The following is a 12,765-nucleotide window of genomic DNA, read 5'->3' on the forward strand; positions in this document are numbered from 1 at the left end:
TAATAATAACAACAGGAAAGAATAAAGCCAGCTGGCCGGCAAACAAAGCGGCGAACGCCTGTACAACCCACGGGTCCCAGCTCAGATCCCACAGCGGGGTTTTCTTATCACGACTCGTGACATAGGATGGGAAAACGGGAGGGACCCGCACGCCCCATCGCCTCGAGATTCAGTACCAGCCATGGCAAGGCTGCGGGACTGGACTGCATTACGATCTAGGAAGGTGTTTTTCCTTTTCGTAAATAAATAAAATTAAAAATAACAACAACAAAAGAGGATACAGCTTCTCAGCTGGCTGAGGATTTTCTCCCCTTCTAAAATTTCATCAATTTTTAAGGCCTTTATTTCATACAGATTTGGCCCTTTTCCCCTTCACACTGTTCAGCACATTTAGTATAAACCTGGCTAGCAATATTTATTGGTTTTTTTTAGCAAATAAAAAGAAAATACACCTCCACATTTGTGTCCCTCCCAAAGCCCTAAGCCCACATGTCTGGCAATATTTTCTTTGGCATTTTCCAAGTCAGGGCTTGATCCTGCACCGTTAAAAGTTAATAGGCATTTTTCAGTGCTTTTTCATAATGCTGTAACTTTTATCAACTTCAATACGTTCATTTCTGATTTACAGCAGTGAGAGATGAATTAAGACCTTGGTTGTTAGCACCCTGACATCAACCCAGGAGTGAGGTCTGAGCTGTATATTCCATGCCTACGCTGCTAGGTGTGACCTGACTACACACATTAAAAAGACTCGATTTGGTGGCTATACAATTACATTTCTATGGCAACAAGACAGACTAGTCATACCCTTGCTATAAAAACCTCTAATAGTTCATGTACAGAGATTTTCCTTTCTCCTAAATGACGGAACCACCCCAAGAGCAGCTCCCCATGAGGCAACGTCTATCGGTAACGCCACGGTGGAAATCAAAGAGTCAGAACTGAAGGGACAAACCTCCTCCTCTTCAAACCCAGTCAGGTCCCACCTGTAGTTGAGACGCATCTGTTTTCTCTTCCAGTGTTCCATAAAAGTGGCAGCTGAAACAACAGTTTAACAATTATTTTGACATTTTTCCAAAAGAATCGCATCAGCCTTTGGGATTTGTCTTAGGAGGCACATTGGCCACACTGCATCACCTGCAGGTTCTCGTCTCCAAAAGGTCTCAGCAAGTGCAATGTCCTGTCATATACCAAGCCAAGTTAACTTCATTTTTGTTACTCTTTTGTTCAACACTAACGTCTACCTGGGAAATACTGATGTGCTGGGAACCAACCTTGTTATCTAGGGAAGCTAAAAGAAAGGGTGTTTGTTACATCCACAGCTTCATGTAGAAACATGCCTACAATTTTTAACGGGTTTCAGAAAGTCAGATGCCCAGGCTTATTTAAATATTTTTACAGGCGACTAATGATATTGTTCAGCTTCACCTGCATGTAATTCCAAACAAACCTGTGTTTTATCTACACAAAATATGACTGATTTAACTAGCCTTGTACTGGTGGGATAATTATTCCCTCAAATATATCAAGATAACGCATTTTTATATTGTTGTAATTACATCCATCCAGCAGTTGTAACAGTATGGTTAACTCTAATTGTCACACCCAAACCCAAATACTCTTGCCAGTGTGAAAGCTGCAGGGGGGGAGGCTGTTAAAGACAAAACCTTTAAGGGCTCTTCTCATTAGAAATACTGGTGTTTTCTTTTTGATGGAGACTTACAGAAAGGAAACCTCATGACAGCAATTCTTGAGTCCCAACAAATGATCTCGGTCTATATCAGTCTGTCTCTGAGACCGAGCAAGTTCTCAGAGGACATATTTAGATGCTGGGAATACACCAGTGCTGTATAATAAATAAGTGATTATGAAAGAGGCAAGTCTACCAAGAAATGGTGTTCCCAGGGGAGTTTCCCCATCGTGAGTATTAACAGATGTGCTCAGAAACATCCGTATCCAGAAAAAACGGAGGCAGGGAGAGGGTAAGAAAGTTGAATGGGGGGGAAAGGACACCCTCATGACTGGAACCAGGCGGCGGTCATGACATTTATTCGCCTTCCAAATGAAAATCTCATGTGCAAAACTCATAACTGACCCCCTTTACAAGCCATAGGCTTCCTGTAAATCTGTAGCTGTATCTTAAGAGGGTCTGTGTCATGGTCCTGGAATTGCCTCCCCTCTCCCCGCTGCCACAGCTCTTGCACTGGACTCGGCAGCTCCCACGTACAGCGAGAAATACGGAAAATGAATGAAATGTTGTTGCTTAGCGCTACTAGAAATCCTTCCGTGGCACTGACAACAGCACAAAACGAACAGGCTGTGTCTGAAACTCATTGCAAAAGCCCTCATCCAGGTGGTGACGCACCAACACTTGGCTGAGCATACCTGCGTTTCCATAGTACATCTGCGGCCGTAAGCATAGCTTAAAAATTCCAGAAGGTTACGATCCAGATGATCTTACCTGGATTCTCCGACATTTTTAATGCTATTTAATACCAAACAGCCCTGGGCCACAGTCCATGTTTAATGCTGAACTTCTGACTGGAGCTCAGATTTGTGCTATAGCTGTTTCAATGCTCGTGTGAGTGGAGTTTCCAGGGTGTTACGATCCCATCCCCATTCAGAGAAAGCTTGGCCAAATGATTGCTCACAATAATACTCCTGAACTTGGGCTAATTTTCTTGCTATGCTAAGGATGCCCTGGGTCACCAAAGAACACGTCACACACTGAGGTGCTCCCAAATGGCACTGGAGGCTGTATATGTGCTTACATTTGGAGAGAGACAACTTTTGTTGATAATAGATTCCTTACAAACTAAAGTGCTCATTTCATTTAAAAAACAACCCAACAAAACTGACAAAGATTTTCTCAATTCAAGACCATTTTGAAACAACCTTTATTTGTAACACACAAAAAAATTTCTGTTCACCCCAAAGAACTTGAGGAATTTCACATCCCACTCCAAAACTATCTCAGATATTAAGCCGGATTTTGTGGGGAGCACAGAAACTGGCTTTTGCCAATCTACCTTATTTTGCCCAAAAATGTAAAAAAGGGATGGAGGGACCCAGACTTGTTTGCTAAGGAACGGGGGGCAAAGAGTGTTACTTTTCGGACTACGGAGCATTATGTGCTGCGATCCACGTGGGGTTCAGAATAATGGTAAATAAGGGAGGCTGAAACTGATACTTGACTCGCCATGTGAGAGAATCGGACTATTTAAAGTCTCTGACACCGCATTCTGCTTGGGGGTATATCACATTTCTCTACCCTACACAGCAAGATGAGCTGTAAGACAGTGATCCCTGTGCTCTGCTATGAAGCTGGTCGAGTTCAACCTCCCCACACTTCCCAGATTTCCCCCCCAAACCTGCAGCACTCCGGACTCCCCAGTGTTCCCAAACTCCCTTGGCAGGACCATCCTCATCCTTTTCCTTATGGTGCTTGGTAACAAGCTCTTAGCACTGCATCTAAAACGTAGTCACCTCAAATGAAGACCTCAGTTGAAAAGGCATCGCTCTAAATTAAATGATGCTGATTTGCACTAAAGTCAGTTTGGATGAATTTTAATGTAAAAATGCTTCCCCACATAGTAGAATAAAAACTTGGGTTAGGTTTTTAGGATTAAATAAAATTCAACACAGGTTGTTTGCTAACTCACAATAAGGTGTACAGGAGGGGCAAACATCATCTTGTGCTTTGGTCACTGATGCTGGGAGTATGTGGCTATCAAACGTCAAAGTTGGGGGGAATAATGCACATTTCCCTGTTCTCTGTGGCCTTTCTATATCAGACTCCCAGTCACAAACATGGGCTTTGGACTCCATCAGTTTATCTTGATGAGGCCCTCTTGGCCTGCAGTGAGGACAACAGGGACCCCATGTCTGGTGCTGGGGTGCCTGAGCAAGGAGGCCCCCATCTCTCCTCCAACACGGAGGAGAAAACCCCTCTAGAACCATTCCTGCAGACACTGTCACAAAGATGTCATGGGAGAGTTAATATTTGTAACCAAGTCCTCCAGAAATGCCAAGAAAGTACAGGAGCAGTCAGCATCAGAAAAAAAATACCTATAATGCCTCAGCTCCCTCTTTGTGGTCTACATGCATGATGTGTGCTTGCTGATAAACTTAATTGCATCTCGGAGCACACTCAAGAATCAATCTTGGTTTGTCCTGAGACGCCAAAGGCCATTACACTTCCCTGCGGAGCCCTCCCCTCAACCCCAGAGTACATTAATACATTTCTTCTGTAATGTTCTAAAGTGGAAGCTGGCTCTGCAAATAGATGATTTTTTTATTTTGGCAAGCTGTGCAATCCCGTTAATGAAATTTCGACATACCACGCAGCAGTTTTATGACAGATGCTTAACAATTTCATTTGGTACTCATCTTGAGGAACTTTTTGAATTTTAGCCTTCAGTCCAGAATATAAATTGGGGGGTGGCAGTTTCATGGGAAAGAAAAAAAGAAGTTCTTTATATAATTAACTTCCTGAGTATAAATACACTGCTTTATCTCTTTTGTTTCTTCCTGTTGTATTTTAAATAATTAAAAACTTAACATGAAGGCATACATCTTCTTACCCCAGAGAGCCATGAAGACTGAGAAGAAGACAGTCGCAGGGTTATCAAAGAGATGACTTGCGCGAGCGGTCGCACAAGCCGAGCTCATCTTCCAGTAGCTGCACGTTCTGTCACATAAGGGACACATGGTGATGTTGTTTCTCTCGTCACACATTTCCATACTGCAAGGAAGCAACAAGATATGGAAAAAGCACGGTCAGTACAGCTCCATCTTCCATGCTTCAATGATCTTTTCTCCTCTGCTCAGCATCTGTTTCTGGTCTGAAGAACCATCAGATACTACCCTCATAGCTGAGGGCGGTAAAAAACCATCATTGTTGTTTTGAAATACTAACTACAGCAATAGATAAGGTACAAGGGAAGCGCTGAGCATCAAGAGACTGGAGTTCAACCAATTTATTTTCTCTGCACTCCATCTGCGAAATAGCAACAGTGACCCTCCCTTTGACTTTCTTCAGCTGTTGGAAGCAGTACAAAGCAATCTTAATGAACAAAAAGAAGATATCTATTTTTTGATATCCACTATCTGCTTTGTTACTCAGTGTTTATGCTTGTACAAATGATGTAATTTTCATCTACAGATGATGGTGCATGCAGGGTAAATAATGCAAAACCATAGGGCTTCAAAATATTATAATATGAAACTCATTAAAAAATTGAAAATAGTAGGACATCAAGATTTTGTTCATTTGACCACAGCTGCTTATTTTAGCCACATATATTCTCAATTCATCCTTATGTCACACACTGCCCTCCTCAGCATTTTACGGTGGGAGGCACTAAAACCTATTATAAGCAGGATTTTGTTGCTTTCTTTCAACATAATGATCTGAGTTAGGAAACAAAAACCCAACCCTTTGGTTGGCACAGGACAAGCCCTAAAAACTGGGAGACACAGACCCAGCTGTGCTCACCCTAGATATTACTGACAAAACATTTATAGAGAAAGGTAAATTTTACTTTGAGCTTTAAATTTTACTTTGAGCAATAACAGAATCTCTTTATTGATCTATTTTACCTTGGTATGTTCTCATCCACAGTGGCACAGCCATATAGGAAAACAATAATCCCTACTATTGAAGCTGGAATGAGCATTTGTGTATAAACTCCCAGCCAGGCAAAATACAGTCCAATCTTCTCTCCAAAGTATTTTCTGAAATACATTAAAAAAAGAAGTGAGAGAGAGAAATGTTTCCGATTTCTTAAAATATAACATGGCTAAAATTACGAATCACAGCTGGATTAAGCATGCAGAAAGTAAGATCTGGTGACCTGTGGGAATTTTTTTCTTCTCAGAGGACTCTCTCATGATGCTTGGAGTTAATCCAGAGATAGATGCACCATGAAAGTGAATCAGTCCAACTAGTCACTTTTTTTCCCCGGTGTTTTTGCTGCCTAAATTTGTATCTTTGGATCTCTTGTGAGCTAATCCTCTTTAAGAAGGACCTCATTTTCTCCAAAGAGTCACAGCTCTTGCCACAAGCAAACAAAATTCATTAAAAATACGTTCCTGCGAGCTTTCACATTAGGTGGGACACATCGCCGTGTTTCTAAACCCATAGAAAACTCCTTTTCCCCCAGCGAACTTCTCATTCTGTGGAGTCCATCAGGATCGCTGTGCACAGCTCCAGCGCTTCCCCGTGGAAACACAACGTGAAGGGCTGAGCTCTCACCTCACCAGGTCGATGGGTTGGTATTTGTAGAAGACCCCATAGCTCGCCCACTCCTCGCACAGGAGCTGTAAAACAGAAGGGGAAGGTGAAACCCGAAGCGTTTTCTCCTTTGGTCCCAGCAAACCGCAGAGCTCGTGTGGATCTGATCTCACCACTTTGTGGTTTCAACACATCATCTGCTAATACACACAGTCTGCGTTCAGTATTAAAAAGAAATTTGTTGGTTTGGCATGCTACGATACAGCGATAAATTCTAGAACATTAAAATGCTCTTCAGCAACAGGACCAATGGATAACTATAGCACGGATGGGGAGAGATCCTGCTTTTACGATCTGTAGGAAGTATCTAGAAGAATGGATGTGAAAGATCAATATGCTTTGAGTTACAAGAACGCAAAAACTGGAATAAACTAGTTTGTTTTCACTGTACTAATATTCAGGATTCATCAGGAGGTCCTGTGCAAAGGTGCCTCCAAGGCTGCATTTTAAGAGCTTTTCAGCTTTAACTACAAGAATACAATGATTTCCACTCCTCCTTTTGGTGAGGATATGGGCCAAGGAAATACATGATCCCCATTAGTGATTTATGAAATTGAATCCCTCACAAAAATAGGTTTCTCCAGGACCTTCAACTTATCCTTTACTTCATAAAATACATAAATAGCACTTCTCAGATCTGATTTTTTTTTTCTTAATTCAGATCAGGTAACAGAGTGAACAAGAAATCAGTGTGTGTACAAAAAATACTGGAGAAGATGAAGTGGGGTCACTGGCCACCCAGCCATCACTTCCTCCATGGGACAAGGGGAAGAGAAGCTTCACATCTGCTTGTGAAGTCGTGTCTCCCTTTACTGCTTCTCTCCCTGCTTTGACCAGTGACGTGACCTTGGTAGCAGGATGTTCCTGGACCAACTACTGATATTTCACGGAGATGCTTTGATGGTCACTTCTGTTTTCATTAATTCATCTGGCAACAACCTCATCTTTTTCCTTTTTCCTCTTGTATTGCTTTCTCCAGTGTAAAAGCATGAACTGATCACTGCTGAGATATTCCTTTTAACTGAATATTGGGTAAAAAGGCAGAAAAATTCAGAGCTCAGTTTCACAAACCCCCATGGGTGGGTGGGGGCTGCACAACCAGTTCAGCTATGGTAGAAACTGCAATGGGGAGCAAAGACCTCAAACCAGTTATCATTACAGGGAGGGCAACATTATTCATCTTGTTCATGGAAGAACAGACCAAACAGGATGTTATTGCTGAAATCAGTAGGTTATTTTATCATGAGAGACTTGACATGTGTCAGCCTCCTACATTTCTCCAGCGAAATGCGGCAAAGCAAGGACGGGCAGACTGGCCCCTGCCCATTCCCACGTTTTATCACACAGAAATCACGCACAGAACAGCCTTTCTAGAGCAGTTCTGCAGTTCTCGTGCCAAGGCATTAACACAAACTTTCCATGCTGAACTGCTGTACTTCTCATGTAAACGGTTCGGGTAATTAAAAATATACAACTTTTTTACTTTTCTAGAAATACGACATCAAAAATACAGGTGGATTGTGGATTTTTCCCCTTTGCAGCCCAAAATAGTTAATCTTTATTAGTTTCCTTATAATAGTAAGAGCCGAAACTGAAACCTACAAGCAAACCTTTATTAAAGCCCAACATTCTTGCAAATTTTATTTTATTCTGCTTTAGGTTTCTTTCAACCACGTTTTCCAAAAGTTCAAGGCCAGCTGCCTATGCCTGGGAAACAATTAATGATTGTTTAATTAATTTTATTAATTAATCAACAATTAATGATCCATGTACACTAAATAAGACTCTTCCATTCGTTATTTTTTTACTTCATTTTTACATGCTGGAAAGTTTGTGCTGGAAATTAGATCCCTTTTCTGGGATCTAAGCTGGGCAGGCACATCAAGAAAATACTGAGCTAAAAAGATTTTGCACCAGTGCCACGTTTCAGTTTTGTTCAGCACTTCAAACCAGATTTGTGGTTAAAGTACAAATGAATTACCTCATTTATCCTGACATTTATCAGCCTGATATTCAAAGCACAGCTTCAAAGACATGATTAGAGGAGACCAGTGCACTAGCCCTCAGTATTTACTTCATTTTCATGCCTCAAATCTTTAATTTTGTTGTTAAAAAAGGCACAAGCCTGGCCTAGCACTGGTTTAGATTAAAGAAAGCTTCAAGGAACCAGAAGGGATGTGCCAAAACACACCAAAAGATTATTTGAAGGAACTGGAAGTCAAAAGCCAAAGTAAACATTTCCAAACACATGGGTGAATTTGTGAGGTTTGAAAAGTTAGTAACAGATGATAATCCAGATGCTTTGAGAAAACACGGACTTTCACCCTGGTTTTGGTTGAGCAATGTGTTGCTTAATAATGAAATGACAGGTATGTGGTATTTTTAACACAAATCAATAGAGGGGGAATAACAGTCGCTGTCTTTTCATGAGCCATTTGCACCTTAAGACACAGCATGCCTTTAATTTTGGCTACTCATTTTGATGTGACCAACTTGGAGGGCTTTAGATCTGCTTTTCCTACGACCTGAGGCCACGCTGATCCACAGCACTTCTCTGGGAAGGCAAAAGTTTCAAGTCTGAAAACCCAACATCTACGGTACCCCAATTTAATAGCTCCTCCTGAGTGAACCGGTTGCAACCTCTCTACTTCAGTTTTTGTCTGATACATGGAAAAAAGGTTTATCTTCTCCAGAGAACTGTGATTGGAAGGATGTAGTAACAGCACGTTGAATTTGAGAAATCAACGTTTCTGCAAAGGGTGAAAAATTTGCTTTTTCTTATGAGAAGTATTTCCTTAGAATAATTCCTACTCATTTTACTACATTAAACAAATGTCTTTCAGTATGGATACAATAAAAACACAATTTAAACCACAGACTTACGCAAGAAGGGATGGAATGCATCGGCAATATGTTCACAGGGCAGTCTCTGCCTGAACAGCACCCATTAGAGCTTCACTGAAAATGTCTCATTTCTATAAATATTCAGTTTTCACCTATCACAATTTCTGTTTTCTACCGCCTCCCTCCTCCCCTCCATCCAGTTGTGATCCTCACGCTCCAGTGAAGCAGAATTTGCATCAGATACAGATACCAGAATATAACTAAGCTGGCCTGAAAATACATCATCTGAACTTCGGCAGGATTTAATACGTGAATGCTGTCAATAATCTTACCAACATGGCAAGAAATTAATCATTATCAAGCTTGGTAATATATACATATCCATACTGCACTCCACATTGGGGCAAATTTCAACACTGGAAAGTACCTCTGTACTTCTACTGCTTGGCATTTAGTGCCTTTTTGTGGTATTTCCTGTGAAATCTTAGCAAATGTCCAGAGCCCAACAGCGGACTCCTACAAATATGTTAAACGCCCTTTATATCAACTTACTTTTCTGTCATTAGGTTCAATGTTTTCACCTTCATAGTCACCCTTTAAAAAAAGAAAAGAAAGAAAATCTGCGTCATTCAGTGAGTTGTGCCCAGAGCCGCTATGCATCTTGCATACCCATGTATCCCACTCACTTAATGCATCAAAACCAGAAAAAGCAATCTGTAAAATAATGCTGTATTTTAGGAGGTCATTTGTCATCGCACACTTTGTCTTCTGTCATCAGGCACATTAAGGAAGAGTAATAATGTCTGTCACTGGGGAAAAAGGAATGAATAAGTGATAAAGGTGGCCTAAAAATGTCAAGGGAGAGGATGCGGTATTGCCACGGTATTTGGGGTTCAGCTCAGTCCACTTGAAAGGGGAGAGACCAGCTGAGAGAGCTGATCCCTATCCAGACTCTCCAAACACTCAGGGCCGATTAGATTTGAGGTCTGAATTTGGAGCTATTTTTAAATACGATAAAGGAGTAAACTAAGACAATAAATAACTTATATGCAAGACTATCAGTAGCTGTCTAAAGACGTGAGACAAATACATTCAAAGTAGTTTATTTATCCCTTCTGGATATCTAAGCGACATTGCTGTCGTTTAGGAGTGCCTGACATTTATGATAAACATCAGGCAGATAAAAGAGGCTGTTCTGGTCTCAGTTATATCAAGATAAAACACTCGTGATCCCGTGTAAAACCAGCATGAGTGAGGGGAGCAGAAAACTGGGAAGACACCCTTCATCTTCCCATCCCACACCAGAAAACTGGCACCAGGCTCAATGGCCCCTGCAGACTCATCATGAGCAGCACGACTGCCACGTCCCCTTGACATCTGTCAGGTCTGTCTGTAAGGGTCAAACTAAGGGTGTTTGTCATTTCTAGTCATGCCGTGAACAAATGAGTAAAAAGGTCATTAGCATCCATCTGCTGTGCACCTCCTGCTCTGCTCTGGCAGGATGGGGATACCCAGGTTGGGTGTGAGTGCCACCAAAATTCCCCACCTGTCTCTAATCCTCTTCATGAACGCTAGAGCTGACTGCACCCTGACCTCTTACCAAACTGCTCAAAAGCAGATTTCATCAGTAAGGTGATGTGCAGTCACATCCAGGCCCACGGAATATGTCATTTCAAGTTCTTGCATATGGTGCTTCCTCCAGTGGTGACCGATCCCACAGCCACATGGTCACTGACATCTCTGTATTTGCATGGGGAACACCAGGGAGATGTGGATGAAGGAACCAGCCACTTGGCACCCCACAATAAATATGTTTCCTAGCACTGACACCAGGGACCTCGGGAGCAGAAGGTCAGAAAATAACGGAAGCATTTCATTTGCTAAGCCAGCAAAACAATTCTTTCAACGTTACCTTAAAACATCCGTTACCATCATCAAAAGTAAGAGCAGAGGTGGGGAATTCATTAAAAGCAAGCAGAGTGATGGAAACTACCTCCAGAATTTACTGCAGTCGTGATATAAGTCAGCAGAAAGTCAGGACCCGAAACACTCGTGTTTGGGGTGATGCCATCAATACGTAACACATTAAGGATTTCTTGGTGTCAGATAGTAGACACGTAAAATATATTCTGACATCACTTACATCATGCAAAGGATACGCAGCAGTGTAAACTCCATTGGCAAGCAGACTGGTGATCCCTTGAAAAATAAAGACGTAATAGTTATTTACAATTTTGAGGTTAGACAGTCTCACTTTATCATTCTTCCTGGAGATTTCCCTCAAAATAACAGTCATTTGGTCAGATAAAGATTTTTCTGCCATCTCATTCCTTTCCATGTAGTTTCATTTTTAATCATATAGGTTATTAAACGTGATTCATTTTATGAAATAGAAAACTGCAGAGAGCAAGAGGAAGTCATATATATTTGAGAATCAAGAATTAGAAGCCAATGACTTGAAATTAGCCATGAAAATAAATCACATTTTCTGAAAAGTCAGTTTGATTTAAGGGCAAGCCCGCAGATTTGAAAGTGTGTAGCAGAAGGCTCGATCACAAGAAGAATATGGCTGGAATTGATGGCATACGGGAACACACATACGCACGCATCATCCACACAAGGTTTTGAATTCAGATTTCAGATTGATTAGAGAAATTGTAGGGAAAGCCTTTGCGAAGACCTTGGCGTAATACTTACCATATTTACCACATTTTCGTCTTTTATTTAAAAGGGCAGTTTCCTTCTTTCTTCCCTCTCCTTTCCCTGTTTACACATCCGTTTATTAGTGACATGCATGAGGCTGAAAGCAATTAGTGCTTCATCTACATCAGGTATGTGGCATAAAGGACTTGGAGGAATCCTGCCTTCCCAGGTTTAGTATCGCTCCATAATTTGGGGCCAGATTACAGGTGGGTTGGGAGTAGTTAATGGGTAAGTTTGGAGGAGCACAATGGCAAGGGGCTCTTTGAATTCCCCAAAATCACTTGGCTTGACCCGGACCTTTGAGGACTGTAGCACATTGACTTTGCTAATGTTCTTGCTGCAGCTGCTGGCATTAATAAAACTACTTCCAATTATGGACTGCTACCCATGTTGGAAGGTGTTGTGTTGTGTTATCCATGTTATTCGTGACGATATGGGGATTCAAGGAACCCGTCTTGTGTGCTGGATCGGAGCTGACTCAAGTACTTGTCTTTGTGCAGGACTGAGCTGATTAATGCCAATAATAACAATAAAAAACATCTGGCCACTGGCATTATGGAGAATTTAAAAGGACTCAGAAAAAGAAAAGGAAAACAATGTGCTACAGCGTGCTCCGCGTTGCCCATCAGTTCATTGCTAACAAAAGAGGGGGACCAGATTTGAAGGAACAGCGAATACGAACCAGCAAATAGCTCACTGTAGCTTCACCGAGACATTTTTTGATTGTTCTTGAAATGAGAATTTTTCAAGTTCATTAACATTTTCTAGATACTAATCACCTGCTGGAGGAACTACTTCAGGAGTGCTCACTACCCTGCAGTACCATTAATTTTCAAAGCCTTATTATACGGTGCTATGAATTTTCTGCAAATGTTTCCATACTTCTGGGAGAAATAACTAGCGAGCAGATAAACTATTTCTCT

At 41.5% G+C, this 12,765-nt stretch overlaps 1 protein-coding gene across 5 annotated transcripts in view; it reads right to left on the reverse strand.

Annotated features, from left to right (window-relative positions):
- ANO1 (anoctamin 1) overlaps window positions 1–12,765 on the reverse strand; it is a 118,590-nt gene that overhangs the window by 18,266 nt on the left and 87,559 nt on the right. For 4 of the 5 annotated variants that reach the window (XM_071808800.1, XM_071808801.1, XM_065839482.2 and 1 more), the window contains exons 8-14: window positions 11,837–11,902; window positions 11,283–11,338; window positions 9,692–9,733; window positions 6,257–6,321; window positions 5,602–5,736; window positions 4,584–4,744; window positions 956–1,038 (exon numbers count right to left, since the gene is read on the reverse strand). In XM_071808800.1, coding sequence (XP_071664901.1) covers window positions 956–1,038; window positions 4,584–4,744; window positions 5,602–5,736; window positions 6,257–6,321; window positions 9,692–9,733; window positions 11,283–11,338; window positions 11,837–11,902 — 608 coding nt within the window. The remainder of the gene's footprint in view (window positions 1–955; window positions 1,039–4,583; window positions 4,745–5,601; window positions 5,737–6,256; window positions 6,322–9,691; window positions 9,734–11,282; window positions 11,339–11,836; window positions 11,903–12,765) is intronic. The other variant, XM_065839481.2, reaches the window with a different exon arrangement.

Source organism: Patagioenas fasciata, chromosome 5 (genome assembly GCF_037038585.1).
Source record: "Patagioenas fasciata isolate bPatFas1 chromosome 5, bPatFas1.hap1, whole genome shotgun sequence".
Lineage (NCBI taxonomy): Eukaryota > Metazoa > Chordata > Aves > Columbiformes > Columbidae > Patagioenas > Patagioenas fasciata.